Raw genomic sequence first — 14238 nt, forward strand, 5'->3', positions numbered from 1 at the left:
GCAGATTACCAGCAAGACTCCGAAGCTCGTCAGGTGGTTGCATTTGCAAACTGTCTCATTGGTTCCTGAAGAATTAACCACGCAGCCCTCGGTGGACCAGCTTCCTTTTCCCCCTATGAGAAAGCAAGGCAGAGTTCAGCAAGATCAGCAAAGCTTCTGTCAGACAGTAACCATGATCAAAGGTAGAGGTGCAGAGAGGGAAATCTGAAGCACGTACCATCAGCGCTTAAATTCCAAAACACGCAATGCACAGTGTTATTAACCTGCATTAAAATAAAAGCACAGAGACAATAGTGAGTACCAGTTAAATGCAGCTCGGAGCAGAGATACCAAACGTTCTAACCCTGGTGCTGCCTAATAGTGCTGGACTTTCCACAGACTGCAAGAGAAAGCTCCTCATTGTACGCAGCTGTGCCACAATAAGCCAAACAAAGCGGGCGCACTACATGCACTCGAGGTTACCGGAGGGCATCGTGTCACCCGGGATGGGCAGAGCCAGTATGCCTGGAGATATGGAAGTCTCTTTCCTAGGATACGCAGGACTAAATATGCCGAAATTAAGGTAATGGCAAGGCTGGCTCAGCCAGTCCTGGGTGACACGGAGAGGAGTTACGTGGTATCTGAAGGCAGAAGGAAGAAGGCAGCTCTTTTTTTTTTTTGTAACAAGTGCTAAATGGCAGAGGAGTGGAAGATTGCATGACTCAAGTGGGCTGGGAATTGGTGACCATTTGGCTACTGTCGTATAACCATAAGTAAGTCACTTTCCCTCCCCACGCCTCTATGTACAATAGCTCCTTCTTTGGATGTGGTCTTCAGAGTTTAGGCACAAGAGCAGCTGAATAATTTGCCAGTTTTAACAGAAGATGTCTCAATCTACAGTATCTCCAGGATCAGTCTGGCAAGAATGCGTCCTTACATCTTAAATGGCTCTTTTTTTTACTGCACAATTTTTTTTTTTTTAATTCTGTGGCTCTCATGGCCCATGGTCAGTATGATAAGCAGCCTCACGTGTGGCCCTATAAAGCTTGGCTCCGGCAGCTGAAGGGCGTCAGCACGGCTTCTGAAGCGCAGGGAAGCCAGTTTAAATCTTTCTCACTCTATGGCCTGCAGCTGGGATATATCCTTTGCAATGTAAACAGGAATAACTGGATGCTTGGTCTTTTCCTGTCACCTCCTAAGCTACAATGTAAAACCTGGCTCCTTGCTAATGTGGCTTACAGAGTGCCAGCTACTGCATAGTCCTAAACCTATTTTATTTTTTTCAAGGCCAAGATGGGCAGAGGACAGAGATGGAAAGCTGTTCCCTTCCTGGAGCCCTATCCCTAAAGGTGGTGCTGACAGGTGTCTGGCTCATGGAGTTGCGTTTATGACCCCCCCTCCGCTGGTTGCGGTCTTATTACTCTGCGTTTCTCAAAGGAGGCTGAGAGGAAGAGGTGTACCTTGTCTTGAGGAATGTCTGTCTTCAGAATCACGGTGACATTATCCTGCAGGTTCTGCAAGGTGAGGTTAGCAACACTTGAAGAGATAACCGAGCTGATCAGAGACATGTTCCATTCAGAGCCGTTCTGTATCAAGCAGCAGAAAAAAAATAAAGGGAGAAAAGTTCAAACTGATATTCAGAGAAGAATTATCAAAGACAATCTTGTCTATAAGAAGGATGGGCCAACCTCCTCTTTTGCCTCAGATTTCCCCAGAGGGGGCCAGCCAGGTGGCTCGGTGACACTGCTGCCAGGTGAGAGAGAGGGTTCGAATCCCTGGCCAGGTTTCTGCTTGCTGGGACCGGCTGGGGATGCTGTAGAGGTGGCACTCAGAGCCCCTGGGGTGAGGCAGTCCCAGTCATCACATGACAGTGACACCTGGAGGCCAATATTCAATAGGCCGTTTAGTGGTCAAGATATCCAGCTAACCGATGACTTGTCTCATATATTCAGTCCCTTCCCATTACCCCAGACCTACTTTCCCTTCTCTTCGCTTGCCGCCGCCCTGGACCTACCTTCTCTTGCTGCTGTAACTGCCAAACTTGTTCCCCCTTGCTGCCACTGCCAGACCTCCGCTATCTCCGCTGCTGCTGCTGCCCCTGGCAGTGCTCTGGTCGGAGGGGGTGTCACTTCACCAGCAGGTAAGTGGATGGTCAAGGTGGGAAGGACTGGGAAAGTTGGGGAGCAGGGGGTGGGAGGTGGAGGCTGGAGAAGAGGAAGGGGTGTAGGCAGGAGAGAGAGAGAGAGAAAGCATGTGGAGGGGGGGGGGGGAAGCGGGGAGAAGAAAAATGGAGTGAAAGCAGGGAAAAGGACGAGGGGCCAGGAGGGAGAGATAGAAGAGGAAAGCTGAAGAAGAAGGAAGGGGAGCAACAGAGGGTAGGGATAGGGGCGAGGAGGGGCTGAAGGGAGGAGAAGAGAGGTAGGGTCCTGAAGTGGGGAGAGGAGAGATCAGGGAGCAGAGAAAGGGGTTGGTGGTAGAGGAGGGCAAGAGAAGGGGGACTTCTCTCAGCTACCTCCTCCCTCTCCTCTGCCACTAGCTCCTTTCTCTGCCTCTAGGTCTCACCCCCATTTCCCCTTCAGCCTCTAAACTCTCCTCCTATCCCCTCCATCTCTTGCCCTTTATCCTGCCCTTGTCCTTTCCCCTCAGCCCCCTTTCTCACCCCACCCTTTCATTCTCCCCTTGCCCCCACCTCCTCTTTTCTCTTCGGACTCCCTCTTCCACTTCCTCCTTTCTCTTCAGCTCCCCTTCTCCTACTTTCCCCTGCTCTCACCCAGCTCTTGCCTTCTCTTCTCTCTGATGCCACCCCTCTCCCCTTCTGTTGCGATCGGCGGTTCCCTAGACCAGCCGCACTTACCGGCAGCAACAGCCGCAGCAGGGAACCGGCAAACCGGCCCCTGCATTGCGGCTGCTTCAAGGCTCCTCAGGCTGCCGCCGGCAGCGGCAGATGCAGGGCTCCTCAGTGCTCCTCTCGCTGCCATCATCGACAGCAGAACCAGCAGGAGGCTGGCAGCACTGCTCCTGCAGGGACGGCCTCTGTCAGACGCAGGCGCTTGACTCCTCCCCCCAGTTATAGGAGCCACGGCAGGAAGTCATTCTAAGCTCCCAGGAACCACTTCCTGTCCAGGACTATTTAAGGAGGCCTTTGAGGGTTCCACAGTGCCTTGCAATAGGTCCAGTTTAGTGTGTCTTCTGTCTTGCTTGCATTTGATTCTGCTTTGGATATTGGACTTTGTCTTGCCTGCTGCCTGCCTTTGCCCCTGCTTCGGATATTGGACTTTGCCTTGCCTGCTGCCTGCCTTTGACCCTGGACTGTCTTGAACTCTTCCATACTGTCTGCCTAGCCGCTGCTAGGCAGATAGTATCAATCTGCTTCCTGGGACCATACTTCCTCCAGGAAGGGTGTATCCGTCATCACTTCCTGAGACCCAGGCTATGGCCCAGTACATCCAGGTGAATTTAGACCGGGGATTCATTCGCCTGTCAACATTGTCTGCCGGAGCCATTTTTTTCTTTGTGGCCAAAAAAGATGGTACTTTATGGCCCTGCATAGATTATCGAGGCTTGAATGCCATAACCAGGAAAGATCATTACTCGTTGCCCCTCATTCCAGAATTATTGGACCGGTTATAGGGTGCCCAAGTGTTTATGAAACTTGATCTACAAGGGGCATATAACTTAGTAGGCATCAGACCTGGTGACGAATGGAAGACTGCTTTTAATACTCGGGATGGATATTTTGAATATTTAGTAATGCCCTTCTGACTATGCAACACACCTGCAGTTTTCCAGTCTATGATGAATGACATTTTTTGGGATCTATTGTACAATAAAGTAGTTGTCTATCTGGATGATGTACTGATTTTCTCCTGAGATCTCCTGAGATCTTCAATCTCACCGCTATGATGTCCAACAAGTACTGCAACATCTGTGAGCTCACAAGCTTTATGTTAAGTTAGAAAAATATATTTTTGAAGCCAAGTCCTTGCCCTTTTTGGGATACATTATTTCCAATACCGGGTTCCAAATGGATCCAGATAAAGTGGCCTGCATTCGAGACTGGCCCCAGCCCTCCGGTCTGCGCTCCCTGCAATGATTCTTGGGTTTTGCCAGTTTTTACAGGCACTTCATTCCTCATTACTCCCAATTAGTTGCTCCATTGACTGCATTAAATCGAAAAGGAGCCAATACCAGGGAGTGGTCTATGGAGGCAGTGGACGCTTTTTCCAGGCTAAAGAAGGCCTCCTTTCTGAAACCTGCCTTCACCATCCAGATCCTGCACATCCTTTTGTTTTAGAAGTGGATGCCTCCTCTTTAATGTGCGGTTAGTTTGTTCAGTTTGTACATTGGCCTGGGGGTGGTAGGCTGTGGTAAAATCCAATTTAACCCCAAATTTCTACTAAGGGGGTTTTCCATCCTTGTTCCTATTTTTCTCGCAAATTCTCTGCTGCTGAAAAAGGTTATGTTATCGGGGATAAGGAGCTCCTGGCCATAAAACTGGATTTTGAGGTTTGGCGACAATGGATGGAGGGAGCACAACATACCATTACGGTCTATACCAAACATAAGAATCTAGAACATCTTCGTCAAGCCCAACATCTAAATCCCCGTCAAGTGCACTGGTCCTTATTTTTTAACCGTTTTGATTTCCTGGTAAAGTACAGACCAGCCGCCAAAACATCAGAGCATATGCCCTCTTTCGTGCCTCTGAGGCCGAAGATTATCCAGACCCACCAGGCTTCATTATAGATCCAGCATGCATCCTGGTGGCTACTACTCATATAGTTCCCCTGGGGAAACTGTCGTTCCAACCCAGTTATGACAACGCTTGTTGGAATGGGCCCATGATTCTAAAGTGGCTGGACATCCAGGTCGAGCTCGAATCCTCTCACTCCTCCGAAGATATTATTGGTGGCCATTGATGTACCAGGATGTGAGAGCCTATGTGGACTCGTGCCCAACCTGCGCCTGGCAGAAAACTCCGGTAGGACGTCCTTGGGGCTTGTTGCAGCCTCTACCTGCACCCAAGGAACCCTGGACTCATATTGCTACCGATTTTGTGGTAGATTTACCTACTTCCAATGGGAATTGGGTGATTTGGGAGGTCATTGATCGTTTTTCTACAATGGCCCACTTTATCGCCCTTCCAGCACTACCCTCCACTCCAGAACTGGCCAAGTTGTTCACAACATACATTTTTCGATTACATGGATTACCTTGCCATATTGTTTCAGACCGTGGAACCCAGTTCACGGCTAAATATTGGTGGTCTTTGTGCAGTAAATTTGGTGTTAAAGTGGATTTTACCACAGCCTATCACCCCCAAGCCAATGGACAAACTGAACAAACTAACCGCACATTAAAGACCTTTTTAACAGCCATTGTGAATGAATTTCAGAATGATTGGTCCAACCTTCTCCCATGGGCAGAATTCTCCCTTAATAGTCATGACAACACTGCTACGGGATCCTCGCCCTTTCTCTGTGTCTATGGGAAACAACCGCTTCTTCCTCTTCCGATAACTTTGTCCATTCCTTCCCTGGCTGCTCAGATGACAGCACAGGATCTCCATGCATTATGGACTCAGATTGAAACCATGATCTGCCAGGCTGCTCAAAGAACAAAGAATACCACAGATAAACATTGATGCCAGGACCTCAACTTAAGGTTGGAGAAAAAGTTTGGCTTAGCACCCACAACTTACGATTACAGGTGCCTTCCATGAGGCTAGCCCCACGTTACATGGGTCCTTTTCCGATTCTGAGACAGGTCACTCCTGTCACTTATCAACTGTGTCTTCCTCCATCCTTTAAAATCCATAATGTTTTCCATGTTTCCCTTTTGAAACCGGTGATCCTATCATGGCCTACTCGTAAGCTGCCTGCTCCCCAGGAAATATCCACAGAGGAAGAAGAGACATACCAAGTAAGAGAGATCCTGAATGTTCGCCGTCGAAAGAGGTGTTGGGAGTACCTCATAGCCTGGGAAGGGTATGGCCTGGAGGAAAATTTGTGGGAACCCATGAAGAATATATTGGACAAAAAACTCCTTGTGGATTTTCATACCGCTCATCCGAGAAAGCCTAGGCCTCCAGGAAGAGGTCTTAGAGGAGAGGGTACTGTTCGTGTCCAGTTTGGTGGGTCTTCTGCCTCGCTTGCTTGCATTTGATTCTGCTTTGGATATTGGACTTTGTCTTGCCTGCCACCTGCCTTCGACCCTGGACTGTCTTGAACTCTTCCATACTATCTGCCTAGCCGCTGCTCCGCTGGCACGACCTCATCACCTGGTTACCAACCTTGAGGTCCATCTCCTGCCAACGAGGAACTGTGGTAAGCCCTTTAAACATCTTATCATTGTGGCCCAAGGGTTCACCGATTCATTGAATTGTAACACCTTCTTACTCTATCTCCCTCTTCTCCCCACCACTACCCACCTCCCACAAGAAAAAGGACAAAGGCTCAGCAGCCCCAACATAACTCTAGAGGAAATGTGGAAAAAAGGATTCACACTCACAAAGAGGGGAGTAGCTGGCTTGTTACGGCGGTTACTACCCCAAATCAAATAAGCCTGATACTTCACTTTCAATGCATATACAGCAAAGTTCTCTGATTCAACGGCAGGGGAGAAGAAAAACTGATACTTCACACATCCAGCAGAGCTCTCTGCTTCAACGGCAGGGGAGAAGAAAAGAGGGTTCGCACTCACAAAGCGGGGAGTAGCTGGCTTGTTACGGCGGTTACTACCCCAAACCAAATGTGCCTGATACTTCACTTTCGATGCACATCCAGCATGGCTCTCTGCTTCAACGGCATGGGAGAAGACTTATACGTCACGCATATCCAGCATAGCTCCCTGCTTCAACAGCAGGGGAGAAGAAAAACAACCAATAAGGGCTAATAACATAGTCTGGGTAAAACAAATAAGCATGGGTGCAGCTTGCTTATTGCGGCGGCTACTACCCCTAACAAATCAAGCTAGATATTTCACTTGGATGCAGCTCCATCACTGCTCTGTACATTAAAGGTGGGGGTGGAAGGGAAATAGAACCAAGAGCTAAGAGAAACAGATAAGTATGAGAGAAAATATGTGTGAAGCTTGCTGGGCAGACTAGATGGGCCATTTGGTCTTCTTCTGCCGTCATTTCTATGTTTCTATGTTTCTATATACTGGGGCTGCTGAGCCTTCATCATTTTTCTTGTGAGAGCAGGTCTCTCTTCTCTCCCCTCAGCCTCCTCCTCTTTATTCCTGCCCCCAGTCCCTTCATCTCTCTCTCATCTCTCATTAGCCCCTTCCCCTTCCCCCTGCTCCCAACCCTCTCTTCTCCTCCCTTCAGCACCCCACCTTTATCCCCCATCCTGCTCTTTCCCTTGTCTCTTGCTCTCAACCCCCTGCCCTGTCTTCTGACCTCAGCCCCCTTCTCTCTCTCCCTTTGCTCTCTCTCCCTGCCCCCACCTCCTCATTGTTATAACAGTCAATTATACTTTATATGATTTACATGAAGCATGCGTGTAAGTTGGAATGCCATTAATTATAAACAGGAGGCGGAGTTGAGTGGCAATTTGTATGACCACTCCCCAACCAAAATGACATTTCACTGCCCCTACCAGAAACTGAACCCTGAGGAACACAGCCCACGGAGGCCTCCTCTGGCTGTGGTGGCAGTGACCGTAATAAGTTGCCAAGTCTGAGCCACCAGGTGGCAGGGGCGCAGCTCAGCAATAGATGACAGCGACGACCTTGGCTCTGACTCTCCTCCCTCTCCATCTTTGACTCTGAGACCCATCCCTTTCACAACTACAAAATCCTGTGAGCCTCAGTAAGCAGGTGCCAACTGATCAGCCAGTCTCACTGGGCAGCCAAGTTGAAGGCCATATACCTGTTCAGTGAAGGTTATGCACCTTACTCGGACCACAGCAAAGCTAGGTTGGACATCAGTATACGCAAGAGAACTTTATTTATTTATTTTATTTATTTATTTTAAGTTTTTCTATACCGGCATTCGCAATAGATATCGCATCATGTCGGTTTACAATTAACAAGTAGATAGGTAACAAAAAAAGGTAAGAAACATTTATCTTAATAATAATAATAATAATCGTTGTAGTAATAATAATAAAGCATTAAACAAGAGAAGGTTAAGGTATGCAGTTACAATAAAACAAGGGAGTGATACAACTTGGAGAATAGAAAAGAAGCTGGGGATTAAATAGAGAGAACGTAAATGCCAGTCAATGTGCTTAAAGCATTAATGAATTGTCCTTGTGAGGTAGGGATATTAATTATGCGGTAGGGATATTAATTACCATGAATGAGGCAATGTCTGGGCGCCTAGTTAATAATGGGATAGATTCAGTTTAGTTCAGGAAAGGCTTTCATGAATAGCCACGTTTTGAGTCTTTTCCTGAATGTGGGCAGGCAGGGTTCCAGTCGCAAATCTGGTGGGATTGAGTTCCACAGTGTTGGTCCTGCAGTGGAGAAAGCCCTGTCTCTGGTGGTTATGTGCCTCATGGATTTGGAGTGTGGTACTTGTAGTGTTTCTCTATAGGACTCTCTGATTGGTCTGTTGGATGTGAGTCTGTTGGATGTTGGATGTGAGTCTGTTGGATGTGAGTCACCCAGCTGAACTGCAGTCTTACAGCCCAGTGAGTTCTCTCAGCTCTCTTGGTTTATGTTTTTAAAGTTTTAAATTAACAGATTTTTTAAAAATCTTTAAAAATTTCATGCAGAGTAGGTGACCCAATGGAGGAGCTGCCCCTGTGTAAATATTATAAGAGTGAACCGTGTGATATTTCTCACCTAGATCAGGTCAAGAGCCAAACCAGACTAAGTATGAGATTCACAACAAGAAGCACATGGCTCCTAGCTGTAACCTGCCGTGCTTCAGTTCTCTTCTTCAGCTCCTATGTCCCATGGGAGATTCATACTAAGCAGAAAATGGTTCCCACCTGTAACCTGTCCTGCTTTGGTTCTGTTGATCTGGCTCCTATATCGCATTCTCTCCATTTGAATTTAGGAGGGAGGATTTTCTTGGATTCTTGGGTATCCACAATGGGTCCTGCCACGTTTTATTGAGTTACCAGTAGAGATGCAAGATCCTTAAAGAGCAAGGTTTGCCAACTGGCTCCATTTTTCAGGACAGGTTGATCCAGTCCCTCACTGCATACAGGGACTTGTATTTCTGATTTCTTTAGTCCATCTCTAGGAAAAGCAAGACTACAAGTTCCTGCATGCACTGGGGAATACCAGGACTGGATCAGCCTGCCCTAGAGATCTGGAGTCAGTTGGCCACCCTATGGAAGAGAGAACAGATAGCATATGGCTTTCTCTCCTTCCTCTAGCACTGGTCCCCTATGTCCTAGGAGCAGCCTCAGTACCTTGGAGCAAAGCCAGCAGTGCTGTTGTCTTGGAGCTCCCAGGGAGCGAAGGGGAGGGGAATGGAAAGCACGCACAGAGATGAGAAACACAACACATAGGAAAGCTCACACAGCGAGGGAAGAAACACAACACACATGGGGAACTGCACAGGGGAAACCACGATTGGAGATAATGTAGCCCAGAAATGGAAGGCGTGCGTGCAGGAGATCGCTCCAGGACCCCCGCTGGACCACCCCCACCCTCCTGACCCCCCCCCCCCCCAAGACTTGCCAAAAGTCCCTGGTAGTCCAGCGGGGGTCCTGGAGCGATCTCCTGCACTAGCGCTGTCGGCTGCCGGTATTCAAAATGGCGCCGATTGCCTTTGCCCTTACTATGTCACAGGGGCTACCGGTGCCATTGGTCGGCTCCTGTCACATGGTAGGAGCACAAGATGGCACCAATAGCTTTTGCCCTTACTAGGTGTTTCGGGCGTATCTTCTGGTTCGAGAGAATGAGAGAGAGCATCCGCTCGGGTGTTCTTTGCTGCAGGGCAGTAGCGGAGTTCAAAATTAAAGCGCTCGAAGAACAACACCCAACGGACCTGTCTGGGGTTCAATAACTCAGCTTCCTTTAAGTGTTCAAGATTCTTGTGGTTTGTGAAGATCGTGAATTTATGCTGTGCTCCTTCTAACCAGGGGCGCCATTCTTGCAGGGCCAATTTCACAGCTAAGAGCTCTCTATCTCCAATCGTGTAATGGCTGTCTTGGAGCTCAATGAGCGTGGCAGCAGCAGCAGCTCAGGGACAGTGAAAGAGCTTCACTCATTCTCTGTACAGCTGCCCCTCCTCCTCCTGGTCCATGGCATGTGTTTCAGCTGTAAGCGAAAAGTGCGTGTCACGGGACCAGAAAAGGGTGGCATGGGGACAGAAAGCAAAACTATTAGAGTAATAGGTTGGGAATCAAACTCCTGCTTTTCCCAGTGGCTTTGGACAAGTCACTTTACCCCCATAGTCACATATACCCATCCAAGTTGTAAGTTCTTTGGAAAAAGGATCTGTCACATGCAATTTGTTATAAATCTGTAGATCAATATACAGAATCTGCAGAAATAAAATGCATTTAATTTGATTTTTGTGGTTCCTTGTAAACCATAGGCCACCAACCATGGCTCACTAAGAGCACCTTCTCACAACTGATGTCATGGCTGTCTATGATAGGGGTCTGGGAAGTTTGTCACATGCTAAAGAGGCCCCTGGTAGGGTTATGCTGAATCCACCTCATTCGAGGACTTCCTGTTCCTGACTTTGGTCTTGGCGTCCAACGCTCTGAGTACCCACTGCTCGGGGGCTCCCCTGCATTCCTGGCTATCCGCTCCTTAGAGGGCCTACCTGCCTGACTGCTCTCAGGTCTCTCTCTCTCCCCTGGAACCATCTCTTGTGAGTACCTCTACTGACGTCTACTACTCGAACTGTTTTGAGGAATCCCACGGAGTACCCCGAGTCTTGGGCCAATACCGCCTTCTTCAGTAGAAGCTATTCAGCATTTCCTGTGCTACGGAGTATTGACACACCAACTACGGGAGCCACTTCCAGGTTCCAGCATCTCTACCAGTTCTTCAACATCTACTGTACAGATGTCCTCGGCATAACCCGCTCCGTGGGCCACTACCGGACCTGAATTCCTGTCCCCACCCCCAAACACCCCAGACACATCATCAGTCCAGCCTGCATTACCCTTGCGGTCACCAACACAGTACCAGCTGGGAAAACGGTGGTCCCATGCCGCCTCCAAGAACGTGTGTTCCGTTGGGCCCATGACTCAAAGTTGGCCGGCCATCCCGGCCGGTTTCGGACCCTTGAGATGTTAAGAAGACATTACTAGTGTCCCAACATGGTTAAGGACTCTCGCAATTACGTGGACTCCTGTCCCATATGTGCACAACAAAAACCTCCAACTGGCCACCTTGGGGACTCCTCCAACCTCTGCCGGCTCCCACTGAACCCTGGTCAAGCATCTCTATGGACTTAATCGTCGATCTATCTCCATCAAAGGGCAACATGGTCATCTGGGTTATTATCGACCACTTTTCTAAAATGGCCCACTTCGTCCCATTACAGAACCTTCCTTCAGCTCCTGAACTGGCAAAACTCTTTTTGAGTAATGTCTTCCGCTTATATGGTTTACCCAAGGATATCACTCTGAATCTGACTTCGGCTTACCACCCTCAAGCGAATGGTCAGGATGAGAGAACAAACCGCTCTCTGAAGACCTTCCTAAGATCTTACGTCAATGATCAACAGGACGATTGGGCCGACCTATTACCATGAGCCAAGTTATCCCACAATACTCACGTCGCCTCTGCCACCGGTCTCTCCCTTCTCTGTGTTATTCGGCCGCCAGCCACGCCTGCCTCTACCAGTACCGCTCTCTGTCCCATCGCCTGCAGCCCAGTCCACGGCACAGATGATTCGCCGTTTATGGAATCAGGTCAATGAGAGACTGGGCAGGCCACCGAGAAAGCTAAATGCTTCACTGATGCTCACCGTCGCACTGCACCTCTGTTCCGCCCAGGCCAAAAAGTTTGGCTCAGCACAAAACATATTAAGCTACGTCTGCCCTCACAACGATTGGTTCCCAGGTTCATTGGGCCATTTCCAATCATTCGACGTATTTTAGCTGTCACATACCAGCTGCAGTTCCTCACATCCATGGGAATCCACAACACATTTCATGTTTCTTTGCTGAAACCATTGGTCCTAAACTGGCCTTCTCGAAGGTCACCTGCTCCTTCCCAGCTCACCGCTGAACCTGAGGACGCCCTCCAGGTAAAGGAGGTAATGGATGTCCAGCATAGAAGAGGTCATTGGGAATACCTCCTGTCGTGGGAGGGCTTCGGTCCAGAAGAGAACTCCTGGGAGCCCTCCCCCCACATATATGACAAAGACTTCCTCGCGGAGTTCCACAGGACCCATCTTGACAAGCCCAGGCTGGTAAGGGGTAGGCCTAGAAGAGGGGGTACTGTTGCGCTTCCTGGCCGTGTTCGCTCCATGGCCGGGCCTGCTCACCTCTCTGTTCCGTCTACTAGCACCGGACTCCCTTCTGCCGCAGCCAGTTCATGGCGTCCCTGGCTCCCCCGCTCACCATCTCCAATGTCGGCCTCTCAGCGGAGCTCCCGCTGGGGCTCTGCGTCTTCCTGCTCTTCAGGCCCGCCCCTAGGCACGCACGCAGCCAACATCGCCCTGCTTAAAGGGCCAAGAGCGGGAAACCCGAACCTGACGCCTCCAGATGACATCACACCCTCTGGGTATATAAGGCAAGGCCCGTGCCCCTGAACGGTGCCTTGGCAATCGGGTCGTACACTCCGGTGTCTCTAGTTTGCCTGTTCCTGAGTCTCTCGTTCTAGTGTCTCCTGTTCTAGTGTCTCCTGTTCCAGCGTCTTCTGTTACTTATTCTCTCCATCCCTGGTAGTACCTTTCGGACTGATCTCACAATACTGACCTTTGCCTGTTCACTGACTACTCCTGCTTGCTGCCCGGACCTGACCTCTGCCTGTTCACCGACTACGCTTGATCGCTGCCTGGAACCAACCTCTGCCTGTACACTGACTACTCTGATCGCTGCCTGGAACTTGACCTCTGCCTGACTCGACTACTCCAGATTGACTACAGGTACTGACCCCTGCTTCGGCTGACCAATCTGAACTGTTACTCTGGCCTTGATCCTCGCTATCCACTCAGACACTCTCTTCTGGCCTCCTGTGACCTCCGGACATTCCTACTCTGACTGCAACTGTGCACCCATGTTCGTGGTGGGCACTCCTCTACACTTCCTCTCTAGGAAACCCTGCGAGGCCCACCTAAGACCAGGAGGCCCGGGTAACCAAGGGCTCAACCTGAGGAAACCCTGGGTCGCTTTGGCGAAGCTCCAGCTAGCCTCTGTCTCCTCCTGGTGGCAGTGCCTGCCACCAGGAGGAGACAGAGGCCATTGGTATGGCCCTCCGGACCCGGACCCGGAGGGCCATTGGTATGGCCCTCCGGGTCCGACCGGAGGGCCATACCAATCCTGCACCAGGCCAAGGGTCCACCTCTAGCGCAACAATCTAACCTTGTCTGCCCATCATTAATTGTTCATTCACTTTGCAGCAGACATAGAAACTAGTGGCGCTCATGCCACGGCAATTTAAAATGTCACTTGAAATGATGGCCCCACAATGTCTTTGCTCCTCTCTCCAAAAGACAGAAAAATATTACACACGTATCTGATCAGCTCATACGGTGTGAGTGTGTGATATCATTTGTGACATCAGAACCAGAACAAACCAATCAGTTTCAGGTGTAAGAGGTACCTACTCCTATAAGAGTTGACAAATTTCAGAGGTGCAAATTAAAATGAAAAGATAATGACTTTTGAGCTGACGACGTTGAGGTCTCTTTAAAACTGATCAAAAACAAAGGAAAAATGAAGTTACAAGGTACCGATTCTTTTTCAGAATTTCAACTTTTGAATGACTTAAAATTGTGTTGTTGAAAAACACTTTACACAGAATGTTACCTTGAATAAACTTGTTTTTGCAAAGAAGTTGAACTGGATTCTAGAAGCCAAATCCATGTCTGTGGGAGATAAGACAGTCAGTAGAGATGAAGGAAGTGTAATAACAGCAGCACTCCCATTGTTCTGCGTCTTTCCTAAAGAGACCTGAGAATGAAAGGCAAAGACATTCAACAATTCACTACAATGTTAAAATGTAAAAATATAAACAAACCAACATTCTAGTCACAGAAATAGATTAGAACATTAAATGCAACAGAAGACAGTGAAACTATGCATAATGAGTTAAGGCAGTGGTTTCCAACCCAGTCCTGGAGACACACCCAACTAGTCTGGTTTCCTGGACAGCCACCATGAATAT

The 14238-nt window shown here is 49.0% G+C and overlaps 1 protein-coding gene across 8 annotated transcripts in view; it reads right to left on the reverse strand.

The window, feature by feature from the left end:
* The window catches only part of ADGRG2 (adhesion G protein-coupled receptor G2), a 224355-nt gene that overhangs the window by 34430 nt on the left and 175687 nt on the right, over nucleotides 1–14238 (reverse strand). For all 8 annotated transcript variants that reach the window (XM_029603355.1, XM_029603356.1, XM_029603357.1 and 5 more), the window contains 4 exons: nucleotides 13881–14024; nucleotides 1440–1565; nucleotides 218–263; nucleotides 10–113 (listed from right to left, as the gene is read on the reverse strand). In XM_029603355.1, the coding sequence (XP_029459215.1) occupies nucleotides 10–113; nucleotides 218–263; nucleotides 1440–1565; nucleotides 13881–14024 (420 nt within the window). The remainder of the gene's footprint in view (nucleotides 1–9; nucleotides 114–217; nucleotides 264–1439; nucleotides 1566–13880; nucleotides 14025–14238) is intronic.

The sequence above is a fragment of the Rhinatrema bivittatum genome, chromosome 5 (genome assembly GCF_901001135.1).
Source record: "Rhinatrema bivittatum chromosome 5, aRhiBiv1.1, whole genome shotgun sequence".
In the NCBI taxonomy this organism is placed as follows: domain Eukaryota; kingdom Metazoa; phylum Chordata; class Amphibia; order Gymnophiona; family Rhinatrematidae; genus Rhinatrema; species Rhinatrema bivittatum.